This window comes from Phascolarctos cinereus, unplaced genomic scaffold (assembly GCF_003287225.1).
Source record: "Phascolarctos cinereus isolate Bilbo 61053 unplaced genomic scaffold, phaCin_HiC Scaffold_5;HRSCAF=322, whole genome shotgun sequence".
Classification (NCBI taxonomy): domain Eukaryota; kingdom Metazoa; phylum Chordata; class Mammalia; order Diprotodontia; family Phascolarctidae; genus Phascolarctos; species Phascolarctos cinereus.
Window position 1 is genome coordinate 162,359,871 of NW_027555958.1, and position 18,304 is coordinate 162,378,174.

The 18,304-nt window shown below is 42.8% G+C and overlaps 1 protein-coding gene across 1 annotated transcript in view; it reads left to right on the forward strand.

Annotated features, from left to right (window-relative positions):
• Nucleotides 1–376: 376 nt before the first annotated feature.
• Nucleotides 377–18,304, forward strand: part of SIM1 (SIM bHLH transcription factor 1) — an 80,556-nt gene continuing 62,628 nt past the window's right edge. Inside the window, exons 1-7 of the mRNA XM_020998343.2 lie at nucleotides 377–1,018; nucleotides 12,699–12,781; nucleotides 14,837–14,926; nucleotides 15,661–15,769; nucleotides 15,921–16,006; nucleotides 16,658–16,857; nucleotides 17,540–17,646. Coding sequence (XP_020854002.1) covers nucleotides 844–1,018; nucleotides 12,699–12,781; nucleotides 14,837–14,926; nucleotides 15,661–15,769; nucleotides 15,921–16,006; nucleotides 16,658–16,857; nucleotides 17,540–17,646 — 850 coding nt within the window. The 5' untranslated portion in view covers nucleotides 377–843. The remainder of the gene's footprint in view (nucleotides 1,019–12,698; nucleotides 12,782–14,836; nucleotides 14,927–15,660; nucleotides 15,770–15,920; nucleotides 16,007–16,657; nucleotides 16,858–17,539; nucleotides 17,647–18,304) is intronic.

Below are 18,304 nucleotides of genomic sequence, written 5' to 3' on the forward strand. Positions count from 1 at the left end.
CTGTTCTGTCGTTGAGGGTGATGATGGTGTGTCTGTCTTGGGATGTGGGGAAGGGGTATGAGAGGCGAGAGTGGGGCAACAGAATTTATTGTTTGTTTAGAAATAAGTTATTTGTTGTTTGATTAATTAAATATGACTGGAGAGAACTGAGAAGGCTGTTAGCGAGAGGAAGAATGTATGAGTATTGTGCTGTGGGACGCTCAGTTAAGCTAGCTGCTTTCTCCAGATCTTTAAAAACAAACAGAAACACAGCGGAAACTCCCGGGCACCTTCTTGACCATTCCCCCCCCCCAGCCTCAGCCTGTATGCATGTGTAAGACTGTTCGGCAGCACGTCTTTTATCCTTTCAATGCTGTTGTCATTACAGTGGCTTGAAAGAAGTTGCATCGAATATCAGATCCACCTTCAAGAAATCAGAGCCGTCTTTGAGGCCTGGGGATTGAGTGCTGAAATTAAAAAGACTGGAATTATTATGTCTGTTTTCCGACGACCAATGTTTGCTGCCTGGAACAGAAGAGAAGCTTGGTTCCTCGATGGTCCTATTGACATATAGTGTCCTGAAGATACACTTGGATTTTCGAATCTGCATTGGAAAATCATCTTTCCTATACTCTTGTTTTCTGCCTTTTGGTTTTGTTTTGTTTTGGTTTTGGTAAATATTTTTATTGTCCGATTCTGGTCTTTTATTGCTGTCATATATCCCTACAGTTAAAAAGACGTAAACTATTTCACTCAAGGTACTTTTTTTTTTGGCCAAACATGAAGTGTAGCTGAAAATTTCTGTGGTTTTTTGGATGAATCTGCGGAGCTTAAATTCAAAGAAGAAAGGGGGAAAAAGGCACAATGAAAGAGAAGTCCAAAAATGCTGCCCGGACTAGACGGGAGAAGGAAAACAGTGAATTTTATGAACTGGCTAAATTACTGCCTTTGCCCTCAGCCATCACCTCTCAGCTGGACAAAGCATCCATAATCAGGCTCACCACCAGCTATCTAAAAATGAGAGTGGTTTTCCCAGAAGGTAAGTGACTTTTCTTAAATTTAATTTCAGAAAGAATATGAGTAACATTTTATAAAATTATATGTTCATATGCTAGTATATCATGTGTGTTAATGCACTCATGTGCATGCAGATCTAAGTCGTATACACACATATGAATATGCCTGACATGAATGGGAATTTATTGAGATTATTTGCACAAAGACTTTTCTAAAGTTGGTGTTAGACCTTGCCTCTTCATTCTCCCCTTTTTTGCTCCATTAATACTTTCACTTCACTCCAGAGATGTTTGGCTGGGAAGCAGACCAACAGTTCTTTTGTCAACACTTCAGACACTGAGCTCAACTGAAAGTGTACTCCTAAAGCAAACAGGACTTTCTTTTTTATTCCCTAAGTGAGAGTTGCATCCAGTAGAAAACACATGAATTGCCCGTGTGCTTACATTTAGTTGTGTATGTACAATGATAGACACTGTACTAGGTACATAGGTTGAATATGGGTAAGTAAAATCTACTGGGAAGTCAGCCAACTCTTTCAAGACACTGCTTCTTGTAAATACTGGAGAAGTACCATCTCCAGGTTGCTTTCTTGGACTCAGCTGGATAGAACGTTACTGCTTTGGGAGTCTGTTGTTTCTTGGCATCCGGAATTTCTGAAAACTATTCCTGACTTTATGGTTTGTAACAGTTGCAGAGATGTTCTTGAAGGACTGGGCTAACTGAAAATTTTTCTAATGAAGGAGCTGTATTTCTAATGCACTTTTCAGAGTAAGTTAAGGCGATTGCAGTTAGTAACCCGTTTAGAAAGTAAGCTCTTGTTGGCTGACTGACCTGTGAGAGGATTGTCTGACACATCTAAGGAATTGTAAAAAATAATCAGTTTCAACTTATATGTAAAATCTGTGTGTAGAAGGTCAGAAGTCACTCCAAAGCCAAATAAAGAAAAACATTCAGCGAAATAAAGGAGCATGGTACCTATCTAATTAACTGATACCCTAGTTAAAGATGTAGTTGATAACTATGGAAATAAAACCCCTGATGGCTTCTACTTCCCCCTCCTTGACAAAATAACAACAAAAATAGAAAGGAAGGAAGAAAGGAAAGAAGACAAAAGAGAAAGAGAAAGAAAGAACAAATAGGATTGCAAAATATATGGATCTTGCCTAGGGTAAATGGAAAATCTGAAGAAGAGGGAAATGGATAGCTCATATAGTCTGATTGTTATAAAGAGAATTACAGCAAGAAGCCTTTTCCCAGGACTCAGTAGTCGTTCCTTTCAGTGCCTGCCCTCTGAGGCTATCTCCAATTAATCCTGTAAAGATCTTGTTTGTATGTACATAGTTGTTTGTATGTTGTTTCCCCCATTAGACTGTGAGCTCCCTGAGAGCAGGAACTTTAAAAAAATTTTTTTGTATCCCCAGTGCTTGAAATATAGTAGGCAATTAATAAATGCTAGTTGACTGACTAACAGAGAGAGAAAGAATTGTGTTTATTTATGAGTGAGCCAATCTTTCTTAGGGAGAAAGGGGTTCTGTTGTTTTGGCCTTTCAGTGTTTGGGGTTATTGGCATTTTTAAATGGGAAAGAGGAAGAAAATGTGTGAAATTTGTGTTTCACTTTCCTTGACTGAAAAAAAATTTAAATTGTTGTTCACTGGTTGGGGGAATCAGCCTTGGAAAAACATGTTATCATTCCAGTGGGGCTAGAGAGGAAACCTTTGGAAATCTCCATGAAACTAAAGATACTGTTCTAAGTCAATTGCATTTAAAATTGATTTCCTTGAAGCAATGGGTTTCATCTTAGATTTAAAATCCAGCTTGAAAGCTAATTCAAGTTAGCACCTGAAAAGGGAATTTTTTTAAATTTAAAATTAAAATCACAACCTGAATTCCGTTTTTGTGTAGGAATTACTGGAGGGAAGATGATGATGGTGCTAGGTTGTCTTCTGATTTAAAAAAGAGAGATAGACCTAGTTTGTCTTTTATATTGTCAGCACCCACTTTATAAAAATAAAGCTATTGCAAACTCTGATGGCCGTGATGGGCCTAAAAGGATTATTAGCAGTGATTTGTCAACTCCTGCAGTCTCAGTAGGCTACCTTTCTTCGTGATTTCTAGCAGGTCTCGTCAATTATTGGTGCCTATGTAGCGAGTTGTTTGATCAGAAGAAGCATATGGTACTGCTTGTAGGGCTGTAAGTAATCATGGGAAGAGAAGAATAGCGGATCCCCGTCCCTCCGTGGCCAAACAGAATGTCTGCATGCACTAGGGAATTGTGTGGCAAAGTGCATAGGAGCCCGAGCTGCCGCCTTCCAAAGCATATGCTAATTTGTGCCGGAAAGAAATTGAGGAGGAGCTTCTGCTCAGAGTTGGGTGGGGTTGGGTGGTTTTCTTTTCTTCTTCTTCTTCTTCTTCTTCTTCTTCTTCTTCTTCTTCTTCTCTTCTTCTTCTTCTTCTTCTTCTTGTGGTGGGTTTTTTGTTTAATTTTGACTTTTTTTTAAAGACAGCAATCTTCCTCACCTAATGAAATGCTAACAGCAATTCAAAAATTAACTAATGAGTGCAAAACACTCTCTTGAGTCACTTCTAGATCCTAGTCAAGATTCAAGTTAACCAACCTTCCAAGTCTGTCTTGTTCAACTCTGAAGGTTCTGGTTTCGGCAGCCCTCTCTTCCCACAATTCCATCTCACCCTGTGCAACTCTTTTCTCCCCTTCTGCGAGTGATGGTACATTTATGGAGATAAAGGGGAGAGACAATGTGCTAACTCTGGGCACCTCATTTATTCCCCTAGTTATTGATGAGCTCATAACTCACTGGCGGCTGAGTGCCACAAAGTCCCCTGATGAGTTATGCAGGGTCATCTGAGAGAGCTGGAAATGCAGGAGGCCTCGAGGTAATCCATTCCCAGCATGTGCTGGGTGCGTTTCACTTTAATGTGGCTGGCTGGACACACTTTCAAAAAGGGAGAAAAGTTTCAGAGTCCGGCTTTGCCAGCAGGGGGTGCTGAATCAGGATGCAGGGAAATAAAAGAGAGAATAGAGACAGAAAGATGGGGTTGGAAAGCTAAAGGGAACGCTTAGTACCAAGAGTAGGGGAAATCCTTTTCTGCTTTGTGAAAGGGAACTCTAATTTAGAGCTGTGGGACTGTCCCAAGGACAGAAAATTTCAGTGACATCGAAGGTGACTTACCTATCAGTCATAGTCAACGGTTAAATTACACAACTTTGAAACTCACCCTGAGCACATGAAACAACTTGACCATTCATAACAATTACTGTAGAAGTTGACTCCATGTGCACATGTCACTTTTTGGAGGTAGTTTTTCATGTTTGCTTGAACAACAACAACAAAAAAAGTGTATACACATATTCAACATTTTCCCTTAATAGCAGCAAGGAAGGCCAGAAAGTTAAAATAGGAAATCCTTCCATTTCCACTAAAGCTTTCTTTTAAAGAACTCAGGACTTTTTTTTAAAAAAAAGTCTTTACTCCTAATATAAGACAGCTAGACTGTTTTCCAAGAACTCTTACGATTTTAGGGTCGCAAGGGACTTCAAGGACCAGTGATTCCAACCCAAACCCAAACAGGCCAGTTTGAGCTCAGAATTTTGAGTAGAAAGAATAGGAAAGTGGAAAGAAGATAAAAGGAAGGAAAGAAGGAAGGAAAAAGGAAAATAAGGAAAGCTTAAAAGACAAAAAGGTGGAAGGGGGGACAAGAAATGGAAGAAGGAAAAAAGGAGGCACAGAAAGGGCAGGAAAAAAGGAAGATAAAGGCAGAAAAAATAAAGTCACAAAGGGGAAGACAGGTAAGAAGACGTGATGGGAGAAAAAGGAAAAGAGGAGGAACATACGGGTGGCAGGAAAGAAGAAAAAAGAGGAAAGCTAGCGGGTGGTTCAAGTCCCTGGGGGAGTTTAGAATGCAGCCGCTAGAGCGGAGACTCCGGGATACAAACACCAGCAGAAGAAAACTCGGGAAGATTGCTGTGAAATCATTAAAACGGCCATGTCTTCCAACTGGTAACATAATCTATTCTTAAACAGCCTTGCAGAGGAAAAACTGAGACGTGTAGAAATGAATAAATCTTTAGTGTATCAAAGAATGGGGAGGGGGAGAGAGGGAGGATAAAAGGAGGTTACATTCTTTATGTGTAAAGTGGGTTAACCCAACCTTAAAAGAAACATAAATGTGTGATTGGATTAAAATGCCTTTTGGCTGAAAACTTTTTTGGGTAACTCAGAACAACCCTTGAGAGGCGTCAGGCACCGTTTTCAAATATATTCAGCAGTTTAGCAACATCTTTGCCATTTTGGTGTCAAGGTGACTTGGGGAAAATAAAAACAATTGCGGATATGAAATTAGCAACATCACAAAAAGGAGGGCACACTCTCAGAGGACTAGAGGGATGATTAAACAAACCTTTGGCGGCAGGAGGTGGATTCTACTGCGTTCACCTCAAGATTGAAATACTTAATCATGTTAGATTTTAGGGATCGAGAACTAAAAGGGAACGAGAAACCCCATTTCCCACGTGGGTCTGTGATTTAAGGCTGTTTTCCCTGCCGCTCAGGGAAATAAGTGATTGAGCATTAGGTTTCAATGTTTATTTTCTTACAGAAGTTTTTCTCATTTAAAAGCCTTTAAGCTGCAGTTTACTCTCCACGCTGCTTTTCTTTGTTTAATTCCAGTTTTGATGTGGCCTTAAAATGCGAAGTGCAGAACTAAACTCCTTGCGGAGCAGTTGCAAAGGCAGATTTATGTGCCAGAAATTATAGATCAGATCAATAGGGGAAATCACCTTTTTTTTTTCCTTTTTACGTGTTGATCTCTTGACTTTTTTTCTTTAAAAAACAAAACAAAACAAACAAAAAAACCCAAACTGTTTTCTAAGACTGGCGGATGCTTTTATCAAACAGTACAAACGCCCGTCTGGAATTGAGAAGGGGCTAAATCTTTCTCTGGTCAGTTTCATGGTAGCGGACTTGTGAAAAAGGCTGATTGTTTCTGACTAAGGAAGTTTTCGACTTAGTGACTCCGGCAACGACTTTGTCCATTGAGCAAAAGAGTTTAGGTCAACTCCTGGAGGGGTTTGCAGATCCTTCTGGCCGTATACTGGCTCATTTCTACGTTGCTTGAGACTCTGGGTATATAATCCTTAGACTCTCTCTTCTCACCTTGGTACCAGAAAGCTCGCCTTTTAGTCGTCCTTGTAATTATTCGAATTGTGAAAAATTATTCTTTCAGGCTTCTCATGCAGGTGAAGCCTTATTTAGAAGGAAGGCCTCACTGGACCCAATGTCTACATCTTACTAAGATATCAACTCTGAATTCAGAGAAAACCGCCACAGCTTGGTACCCAAGTGACAGCGATTCTCTTCTCACACCCCATTAGATGCTTCTTGTGTCTTGTTTTGTGGCATCCTTTCCAACCGGTTCCCTCAACATGAAATGGACACCTGATTGACTCCATACTTTCACCAAAGTTTGCATCTGCGTTCGGTGAATAGGTTGGGGTTCTCCTGAACGGAAGAAAAGGTGGCCAGGTCTTAGGAGACAGACAGGGCCAACCTTTCTCCATCCATTTCCACCTCTTCCCTTCACCCTTCATTTCCCTTACCCGCCTTGAGTTCCCAACGAGCTGGGAAAGATCTCCACTAGTAGCTAGGCCTGCCTAGGAGAGCAATACGAAAGATACAGTTTACGAGTTGGCTGGAACTAACCGAGTGTAACGGGAGTGGGGTGAGAGGCAAAGAGCTGGTCCCGGACAGTCATTAAGGTTTATGAGGCGGCTTCACCTGGTTCCCCAAGGAGTTGCCTCTGGCTGCTAGGGCTTATGAGCCTTCACCTAGTCGGGAGCCCCGAGAGAGATTCCATCCGCTCTCACCTTCTCCCTAGCCCTCTGCCTCCGCCTGGATTGGACCGAGATCTGCAGCCACGGCAGTTACCCGGCGCCAAGCCTCGGCCTCCTCTGGGGAAACTGCAACCAGAGCTTAACAGGGCAATAGCGGTGATTACTCACTCCTCACCCCCTAAACCCCTAGACCTGGGGGAGGGGGAAAGAGGAAGGAGGAGAGAGGCCAAGAGGAGGATAAAATGTCCTAGCTAATGGCCTCCTGGAGAGTCTATAGAGCGTAAAAGTTACCGAGTTAAAGTTAACTTCCTTCCTCTCTTCTCTCTTTTACCTCCGCCTCTAGTAATAGTGGAAATGATCGCTGGCCGAGAAGTCATCTTTCCGCATGGGCATGAAAGGATGAAGGCCCAAGTAAAACTCCTGCTTCCTTTACTTTGCCCCTCCCAGCTAGAAAGACGACTTTTAATGCCGTCGCTTCTGATTAAATGTTGAAGCGGCTTCTTGAACTAGGCAGAGTAGGGAGGGGTTGGACGGGGAGAAAGAGGGGGCCCTATCTGCGAAGCAGCTGGGGTTGACCTGAGCGGACGCCGTGTAGACTCCCGGGCTACCGAGAGATACCACTTTCAAACCCTGCATGCTTGAAAGCCTCCCGGCCTCTACCACTCCCCACTACCTAGTGGCAGGATCACCGGAATTGGGTCCTCACTTTGGGCACAGAGTTAGGAGAATTCACCCAAGTGCAGAAATGGGAGCCAGAGTGGGGGGCCACGGGTCTACGAAAAGCTTTGCCCTCCAGAAAGAAAAGCTCTTTTGACGCTCAGCTGAGGCTGAGAGAAACCTTCGAAAAAAAATATTTGTTTCTCTTCCATATTTTAAGCATGTCTTCCATCTCAATCTTCTGCCTGAGATCCCATCTAGCTCTTTTCATCTTTTACTGGGATGAGGTGTTCATGCGCTGTTTGATTTGACAACCAGAATCACAGACTGCCCTCTTGATCAGGCCCACATTCTTCTTGAAAGGCCTGAGACTTAAGAAAAACGTGGCTCAAATTTGTAGAAAAAGCGGGAGCCCAGACAACCCTCTTTCTCTCTAGAGACAATAACCCATTTAGACAGAGACATATACAGCCATCTTCAAAAACATAGTCCCCTCTCCTACATTCCTCCTTAAGAGCCAGGGTAGGAAGGCAGGATAGGACCAGGCAAAGATGCTAACCCGTAGACTACCGGTTGCAGAGGTCTTAGGGTCCGAGTTGGTAACTAAACCTGGTTAGAGTTTCTTCTTAACCCTGCATACCTAATGGGATTTCCCTTCCCTTGTCCCCTACCTCCAGTTCCTTTACCCTCCTATAGTCACAGGTCCCAGTGAGCTGGTGGGCTGAGCTCTAGCATGACAGGCCTCAAACCTTCCCCATATCTCTGCTGGACTGAGGAAAGTACAGGAGGTAGGTTGGGTATGGACTATATACATTGGAATTCCAGTTAGGATAGTTGGCATCTGAGTCTCTGTGTGCAGCATTTTGAGATATGTTATTTCTTTTTCCTGCTCCTCCCTTGGTCCCCACACTCACTGTGTCTTCCTGAGCAAAATCTATGACTGAAGATTGCATTTGTCCTGAGGTTGAAAGTGGATAGGCATCTTTGCCAGTAATCATTGGGTCATGTTCAGGCCATGACAAAAGATGAGTGCTGTGACCCCCTCTCCCCATCCGCTATTACACATGACTTTTGAAAGGAGTATGGAGAGCTATGGAGAAAGCTGAAGCAGCCCTTGCAAAATACTCAAATGAATTTGTGATATAATCGGTATATTCCTTCTAACTATGCAGATAGCAATCTATCTACCTACTTTTGCTTATTACTTATTGCAAAGGAAGAACACACGCACATATGTTACTTTTCTGGGGGAGGGTTAAAAAAATAATACCAAGTGCTTTCTTCCTCCTCCTCTTCCTGTTTGAGTGGCGGAAGCTATGATGCTGGGGCCGTAATCTATATTTTGTCAAGGATATGAAATTCATTCTGAAGGAAAAGCTCGATCAATTTATTTTTTCTGCTTTCAATAACACAGCTGGATGATGCTTTGAGCCCATGCTAGACTGGGGCTCATCATTCATTCGCCAAGAACTGGCCTAAATGGTGCCTGTGGGATTAGGTCAATTTTAGTGGATCTACTTCGCCTCATTTGGTTACTAATTGGTTTCTTGTTTTATAAATCGAAATCTCATTTTCAGGAAATTACAAAACCCGTGCAGTCAGTCCATTGAGGTAATCCTTGGGTCAGGGGGTATTTAAATGGAAATGGCTCTACAATGCATCAAGTATACAGCAACAGGGAAACTTCTAGGTTTCTAATGAAATGTGAGCTAGTCCTTTAGATCCATAATAGATACATCCCCCTCTAATGCTACTTATGTAAATATGATAAACTAGACTTTAAGGGGAATGGGGAGGGGGTAGAAAAGCAAAATTTATCTGCTAAGGTTAATGTGGCATATCTTGGAAATCTTCCAAAATAGATTATGTTTTCCTTTGTCTTCCACCACTTTAGCTGGGGAAAATCCTTTTGCCTAAAAAACGATTTAGTTATCCCCTCCCTCCCAGAGCTACTCGTTCCCTTTGCAAACCCTTTATTCCTTCGGCCTCTCCAAATTACAAGGGAATCTTTAGATCTGGTTTCCACTGTAATCCTGCAGCAAAGGGAGCTGCTTTCCTTCTTGTTTTAAACAGACAATCAACGGATTTGCAGAATTTTCTGCGGTAGGTCAAGTGCAAAAAATCACAGCTTACCCCTCTAACTAAAAGGAATTGGACAGAGAAATGGATCCAGGGACCAACTGACTATATGATAAAGGAGCATATTAGGAGAGGAGTCTCCAACAGGGACTTAGAAGGCAGGAGGGATTTTGCTTTGTTTTGTGTACTTTCTTCTCCCCGTTTTTCTGGGGGTGGGAAGATGAGAAGGCTCTAGACCTTGCAGTTATGGAGGTACCCCATGAAGCACAAAGAATTAGGGTTAGGAAAAGTCATGCCAAGTAAAAAAGAGGACACATTACATTATAAAACATTAACTCAATCTCAGGGCAGAGATTTTTTTTTTTTACCAGAAACATAAAGTGGAGTGCAGTACTCCGTGAAAAAAAAAAGTTCATTAAAAAGAAAGAAAAGAAAAGGAGGACTGTATTAAACTGTAATGGAGATGAGCTATTTATTAACTTGCGATGGAAGTTTTACTTTCCCTCGTAGGAGCATACTAATTAGACCCGTAAACTTGGATTAATAATCAGCCCAGAGCCTAAACCAGGAGTACTGAACAAGTATTCAATATGTAGCCTACCGAATTTATGTCTTTCCCAATTGTTCAGGGAAACCTTCTTGGGCTGTTTTCTATACATCTCTTGCGAACATTTTTTGTTTTTAAAAAGAACCGTTAATGGTCCAGACATACTGGTTCTAGACTCTTTTGTGGAAGACTGTTCATTCTCCAGAGTTGTGGTGACCCTCTGTTCTAGTATCCCGGTTTGCGCATTCCTCACCGTGTTTTAGCCTGAGGTTTCAGTACCTGCTTTAGCAAAAGACATCAGATGGCGTGCCATTACGGGTGATTTTGTTGCTCAACGTGCAGGTACCTGGGTTATCTGGATCACTGTCTGTCAAGTCAGGCAAACACACAGTGAAGGCAGACAACCCTCCCACGAAGCCCCACAGTCAACACACTTTCCACTCTGCCTTCCCCCCCTCCGCCCCCACTTTCTGGTAATAAAAGGAAGGGAAAGGAAGGAAAAGGAGGGTTCAGAAAATGAGAAGAGAGGAAAAAAGAGAGATGATAGGGAAGTTGAGAAAGAAGAAGAGAGATGGAGGAAGGAGAGGGAGAGACAAAAGAATCTCTCTATGTGTAGAACTACAAATAAAAGTGTTTTGTGCATAAAAGCTCAGGAGAAAAATTGTAAAGAGGAAAGAGGGGCCATAGCTGAGGCAGGAAAACAGAAAGTCAAGGAGGAAGTTCGGGGAAGGGGTGGGATGGAAGAGATTTAGCTAGACCAGAGGGATGCAGTAGACTCAAGAAGAGTTACAGAAGAGGGAGGAAGGGAGTGAGAGGAGGGAGTTAGGCTGGGAGCATTAATGTTTGCATAGCTGTGGGGAAATCGTTAGGTTTATTTAGATGTGCAAACACTTAGGTAAATCGGGCCCAGGATGAAAGAGAACTAAACGCACTGCGTTGCCCAGATTTTGATCACTTGTTTATTTGTCTCTAGTTCGGAGGATAAGCGGGAAGTAGCACCTGGCCAGCAGTTTTTAAAGAGTCAGATTCCATGCCCTAATTTGTAGTACCTAGCCCCTGGTAAGACATCATAATGCGCGCGTTTGTCATTGTGTACTTCATGGTGATTTGCACTGTACTGCAATCAATCACCTTTTTTTTTGTCGTCACGTTAAGCCCTGTTTAATGGGGTAAGCATAAAAGGTTTTAACTGCGCAGTTTAAATTATTTCAGCAGCAACATTGTTAAAAGATATTACCCATAAATAGCTTAACTCCGTCTCGGCCAATTCCCCTCGGCTTTCTTCTTTCTTATCTCTCAGCAAACAAGAAAATAACAGACAACCCTGGTTATATATTATATATACACATATAATGTGATACATGTATATAATAGATATGTTACATATGTATATACACGTAAATCTGTATATATTGAGCAAAGCGATTTCTCATTCTGACATAAGCGGAGAATTTGGATGCAGAGTTTGAGAAATCTAAGCAGTAAGGAAATGGAATGCCGGCATTTCTAGCATTTGATATTTAGAAGTCTGGGAGGTGGGATGGCTCTGCAGTCTACCTAGGTCAGTGTTAATATTAACACATTATCTAGAGCCTCTTATTGCCCCCAGGAAACTAACTTCAGAAAAGTGCATGAGACGGGATGGGAATGGGGGAAAAGGGATGAAGGTGGGGGTGGGGAACGGTTGCCCGAAGCTTGCAAAACCTTCAACTGGTGACACAGAGCCTAAAAGCTGCCACAAAGCTGAAAGCAAACTGATTTTTAATAAGGGAGATTAATTTCGGAGGTTTAAGGGGAGGAGAATGACAGGAGAGTCATTATAGCCAATCAGAAAGTCCTATCGGAGGCTAAAATGACGAAGACCTCCTAGATTACTCTATGTGGATGCACAAGTTCCTCTCGTGCTATTAGTTTCCTTCTCTTCTTGTTAATGATGAAGATGAAAAATGTGAATGAGGAATAAAGTGGTTTTTTCTTGTAGACACACAAATGAAGTACGCAAAACGCATCGATAGCACACAGTATCAGGGGAATCGCTAAGCAGTCATAATCAGGTGCAAACCCCAAACGGACCATTTCCACCCTCTCTTACGGTCGAACACTGTTTCCAGGGAGGGAGATGCTAAAAGCTGGGCACAAAATAGTTTGTGTTAGTCTTGCTGTGGCTCGGTGCTCTAGGAGAAACCCGGCACTTTCTTCGGTGAAGGAAGCAAGTTAGGTGAGAAAGGGTAGTGTGAAAGGTCTGATTATCGGCATCCCTGGACTCTGGCAACCCGACTGGAGTTCACTTAGCCCTTGGAATTGAAAGAAACGCCAGTTCCACAGTCCATCGCTTTCTAGTGTTGCTGGGGAATGCTTATGGTTTATTATCACCAGCTATACCAACGTATGGCAGTCGTTGTGATTGTAGCACTAACAGTACTATTAATAGCTCTGGGCACAGTAATTAATGGTCTCCAGGTTGCTGACGCTGCTCCCCTAACAACGGGCAACTCTTCCCACGTGGAGGACCCGGGATCTTGTCAATTTCATTTCTACTGAAGAGTTTTCTCCGTGTCTTCCGTATGCAGGGCTCGGAGAAGCTTGGGGCCATTCGACTCGTACCAGTCCCTTGGATAACGTCGGTCGGGAGCTGGGGTCCCATCTCTTACAGGTAACTGGCCTTGAAATCAAAGCCCCTTTCCCGAAAAGGTTATTGACGACGATGGATTCTATTTGAAGCTTGATGTATTCCGGTGTATTTATTTAAAAACAAAACAAAAAACCGTTCACAGACTGAAGCAAAAAGGAGCCCAAGTCTGGATTTCTATCTTTTGACGCGCCATCAGCCTCTCTTGTTGTCTGTGTAGCTTTACTTTGAAAAACAAACAAACAAACCCAACAAAAACAAACATTTCTCTGGGTCTTCATTTTGCATTTTTGTAAAAGTCGCAGTTCAAAGAATACAGGTAGTGTTTTCTTAAAGATGAGGGGGCCAGGGTAGCAGGAGCAGGGTTTTGTTGCCTCCCACTCCACTAGAAAGTAAACTCTTAGAGTGCAGATACTTTTTAAGTTTTTTCTTTTTTCTTTTTTTTTTGTCACGATATCCCCAGCAAATAGTCTTGGAAATAGCTGGTGCTTTAAAATGTTTGTAGAATTGAATTAAATAAAATTTTCTTATCTCTCCAGCACCTTACCCACGCACACATCTGTGATTTGTGGACAGGCAACTTGATAGAACTTCTCAGTTGTACGTCCTTGAGCGGAGGTGCACTGTCTTATTTTCTTAGATCTCTTTTTATCGAGACAGATATAGAGGGAGGGAGAGAGACACAGAGACCACCGAGCTCAGTGGGGCTGGACAGATTTCGGTAGGCCTTTGAAAGGTACAGCAAAGCTGAATAAACGTAGTTCATGGAAACAGAGCTCTTTCTGCCTGCACGTGTTGGAAGCAATGCCAGCCATAGAATCTTGTCTATAGTGGTTTTTTTTTGAGGCCAAGAAATAGGTAAATGCAATCGCCTGTTAACGATTTCAAAATTTCTACATTTTGGTTACATTTGCATTCGGAATCAAATTTTCATCCGCTGTCACAGACCCCTTCAACTCTCCTTCTGTAGGACACTATGCCCCTCCTCCACCAGACCCCATCTCCTGTATCTAGCGTTGTAGAGACACGCACATGCGCAGGTGCACACCATACTATATTCAGGTAATGTGTATGACCAGTGTGTAGGTCCTATTATAGCATTGTTTGCAGTGCAGACCGTTTTAAATTGCCCGTTGCCCACTTAAGTCGCTGAGCAAATATTTAAAATAGTAAAACTCCCGTTGGCATTTTTAGGCTTGACACTTCTTCCCAGCTCCTTCATCCCTTTAATTGTCATTCAAGTCCACCATGAGCTTCTTGAGTGGGAGCCTTGAAAAGAAGTTTGCAGCTTGGAAACTGAGAGCTGATTTCTCTTGTTCTGGGCCAGATACCTTAACTCTCGTTAGAAATGATTTTGTCAGCTTTAAGAGACCATATTTATTTGTGGTTATATCATCAGGACACAATAAGCGATAAGAGCGTTTGGTAATACACATATCTCTGTGTGTGTATATATATATGTATATATGTGTGTGTGTGTGTGTGTGGTGTGTGTGTGTGTGTGTGTGTGTGTGTGTGTGTGTGTGTATGCATCTATCTATCTATGGTTTGTTTGGGGAGAATAGGATGGATCCAGGGTGTAAGAGCCAAGAAGGGCAAGTGCTATTATACGTGTGTGTGTACCAGCACTTCTTATCTCCTCTAAAACCTTGAAGCCAGCTCTTCATTCCCACCAAACCTTTTTCTGTTTCCTGGAACACAACTTACTCAATCCAGTTCATTCATTCCTGCTCTGTGGTCTTCACAGTTACTCCACTTGCATGTTTCTCTTGTGCGTTGGTTTTGTTCTCATTAGACCTTAGAATGCAAGGATCCCCACCTAAACTTATTTCTCCAGAATGCTCTGCCTTAGAGAAGAGCTTAATAAAAGTTGAATGACTTTGGTCACCTCCCCTCTACAGTGCCACAATTTCTATTGACCAGTCAACTTCTCTTGGCTTCTTCCCTCTACATATCCTTCTTTCTGCTGGGCCTCCTTTTCTCCTCTCCAGAGTGCTCTGACTCTCCAAACACTCCCCCCTATTCCGTCCTTAGTTCTACCTCAAGGATCTCTTACATACTTTCTGTCTACTTGCTTAGACCTTGGATGGTTTCATCTTTGTGGTGGCTCCAGATGGGAAGATCATGTACATTTCGGAGACTGCATCTGTCCACCTGGGTCTTTCTCAGGTAAGTGGGGTGGGTCCACAGACTCCCCAGTTCTTGATCCTTTCCCCTCCCGTGACAGTGTTGAGAGCATGAGAAATGGGAGTGGCTTTTAGGTTTTCATTCTCTTTAAGCCACTCCCCCTGTAAGGTTTTACCTTTCCTGGAAACTGGAAGTGTCCTATGGGCTGGGTGGAATTGTGTCTTTACATATATATTTACATGATTCCTGGGTTCTAAATGAAGTTTCCACAAGATATGAGATCAGTATTCAACATAGTGTAGTGGAAAGTATTTAAAATCAGGGAATATGGTCTTGAATTCTGGCTTTTCTCTTTATTACTCCTATAACTTCGGGCAAATAATTTATTGAAGATAAATGTTTTTTTCAGAACCTACTATGTAAGGGGCACTGGCAATACAAAGATTAAAAAAATCAACCTTTTGGGGGCCTCAGTTTCCACATCTGTATTAGGAAGGGGTTTGAATTAGGTGAACTTAAAGGACTTTTCAAACTCTAGGTCCCATTATTCCTTTCCATATCTTTCCTTTCCAAATTAAATGAATATTATTCCCATAGACCAGTTAGGTTTGGGGCTAGAGGGAAACTTTAATGAGTTGTATAGGAGGAAAGGCTGCCCTTTTAAGAATTCAGAGGCAAAGACCTCCAAAAGCATTCTATCCCCTTCCAGCCCAAACTTTTTTTTTTACTTTTCCCTAAGTCAATGCAGGTAACTCTGAAATCCTTATCTATAACAGGTAGAATTAACTGGGAACAGCATTTATGAATATATCCACCCAGCAGACCACGATGAGATGACTGCAGTGCTCACAGCCCACCAGCCCTACCACTCTCATTTTGTACAGGGTAAAGAACAGCCCAAAAGTCTTCCATTGTGTTTCTCTCTGTCCCCTTGCCTCTCTTCTTTTTGAATGAACCTTATAAACTCTTAAAAAATATACCTAATTCCCCTCTACTTGCCCCTTTTCACTCAAATCTCTTCCTTTTTCTCTTCTAGAGTATGAGATAGAGCGCTCCTTTTTCCTGAGGATGAAGTGTGTCTTAGCCAAGAGGAACGCTGGCCTCACTTGTGGGGGTTATAAGGTGTGTGTCTGGGGGAATCTGAAGCCCCAGTTGCTGTAGCTGCCAGGGATGGCTGCCCATATCATATTACCGTGGTAGGATATCCTGGACAAAGAGATTTCCAAGGACAGTTATGTATGTGTACAATATAGGCAGAGGACATGCAGGCTTAAAGATGATTTTTTAAAAAGCGAGAATACGTGTTCTTTGCACACTTGAAGCATTACTTTATTCTCCCTGGTAAAAGGGTACACCTGGAGAGTAAATGTGTAAGGATTTGGGGGAGGAGAGGAAGGGAAGATGAACGCCCAGTGTGGAAGCTCCTTCCACCAATGGAACTTAACTGGCTTAAGGCACAAAGGGGCTGAATGATTTGGTCAAGGTCGCTACAAAATTACTACTAAGTATAAACACACTTGTTTTGTTTAGAGAAACACACAATCTAAAGATTTGTTCATTATCTAGGTATTTAGAGTTTAACCTCATGTGAACTTTTTGCTAAGTTTCTTGGTTTGTAGTGCAGGAGTAAACATTTCAGCCGGAGAACTAAGCCTGCTCTTCTAGGGCCCCTGAAATATTCACTTTGCCCTCTGGAGTGCTTGAGCTGGGACCCTGATTTAGGCAGGAAGGGTGGAGATGGCAGAATGTCTAATTTTCTCTCTTCCTTTGCAGGTCATTCACTGTAGTGGTTACCTAAAGATCCGCCAGTATAGCCTGGATATGTCCCCTTTCGATGGCTGCTACCAGAATGTGGGCTTGGTAGCTGTGGGCCATTCACTGCCCCCCAGTGCTGTGACAGAGATCAAACTACACAGCAATATGTTCATGTTTCGTGCCAGCCTGGACATGAAGCTCATATTTTTAGATTCCAGGTAGGCCTGGGCTGAGCTCGTGCTGAAGCTGAAGCTGAAGCTGCATTTTGCAGCCTGTACCAATGCCTTAATAAGAATCTCTGTGTGTGTGTGTGTGTGGTGTGTGTGTGTGTGTGTGCGTGCGTGCGCGCGCGCGCACGGGCGCCAGCGCGTGTGTGTTGGGGAACCGGGCTGCCAGGAAGTCAGAGACTTGGGTTCTGGCCCTGGCTCTGTCACAGCTTTGTTGCACAGGTGTTAAATGGTAGGTCCTTGGTTACATAGCCTAATTGTTTTGGGACGGTGTCCTCATCTATGAAATAAACAGGTTGGATCTGCTAGCTCTACTAAGGTCCCTTTCTACTCTAACAGTTTGAGATTCCATTCTGTGAGTCCAATGCTTTACATTTAGAGGGGCTGACAGTTTACAAAGTACTTTACATCTGCTATCTCATTTGATCATTAAATAGGTCTGCAGGGTAGGGTAGGAAGGGTAAATAAAAATAAAAATCATTTTCATGTTACCAAGGAGGAAACTGAGGCTCAGATGTGAAGGGACTTGCTTACTGTCACTCGTCAGTAGGGGAAAGGCCATGGTAGAGACTAACACTCAAGTCTTCTTCCTCTCACCTGTCTATACAGTGCCGCCTACTACTCCTTCCTTGCCATTTCCCAACTACTGAATTCCCCTTCTTGTACTCCTCAGGGTGGCTGAACTAACCGGCTATGAGCCACAGGACCTGATTGAGAAGACCCTTTATCATCATGTCCACGGTTGTGACACCTTCCATTTGCGCTGCGCGCATCACCTGCGTAAGCATTTTCTCAGCTTCGTTTAACATTGCCTCCCTCCACCCCCTCCTCCCCACGTAAGCGCCTCCAGTTGTACCGGCCCCTTTGGTAACAATTCTGCCGCCTGATAATCCTGGGTCAGGGATGTGGGACTGCAGTGCTTTAGGCCCCCGAGACACGGTTTTGGCTGGAGGAAAATGGATCTTTATTGCAAGTATGGAACAGATGATCAAAGCCGAACGAGCCGGAGGAGCGTACCTTCCCTCCTTTGGTGCTCGAAATAAAGCCAGCGTAGCTCCTCCTAGCACTGGCTTGGCCATCCCGGGTTGTTCCCGGTTAATTGAGAAGCCCTTTTATTTAACAACAACAACAACAAGCAATAAACAATCTCTAAAGTCAATTTATAAATAGAAGTCAAGTTCTTGTAAGCAGTGCGGGGGTTCCATACTCCTTCCGCGATTTATTTACTTTTGCTGAAAAATCCCCAACAAAAGGAAAACCACAGCCGTTGATTATGAAAACATTTTTTGGATCTCTTTGTTATAAATACACAGTTCAGCTCAACTGGTGACTTCAAGTCTATGATAATGGGCACTTTTTAGAGCTTAATCTCCGAGCCTGTGAAAGGAGTAGGAGACGGACAAATAGGAGTCAGATTTTAGCTTGCAGGAAGAGGTCT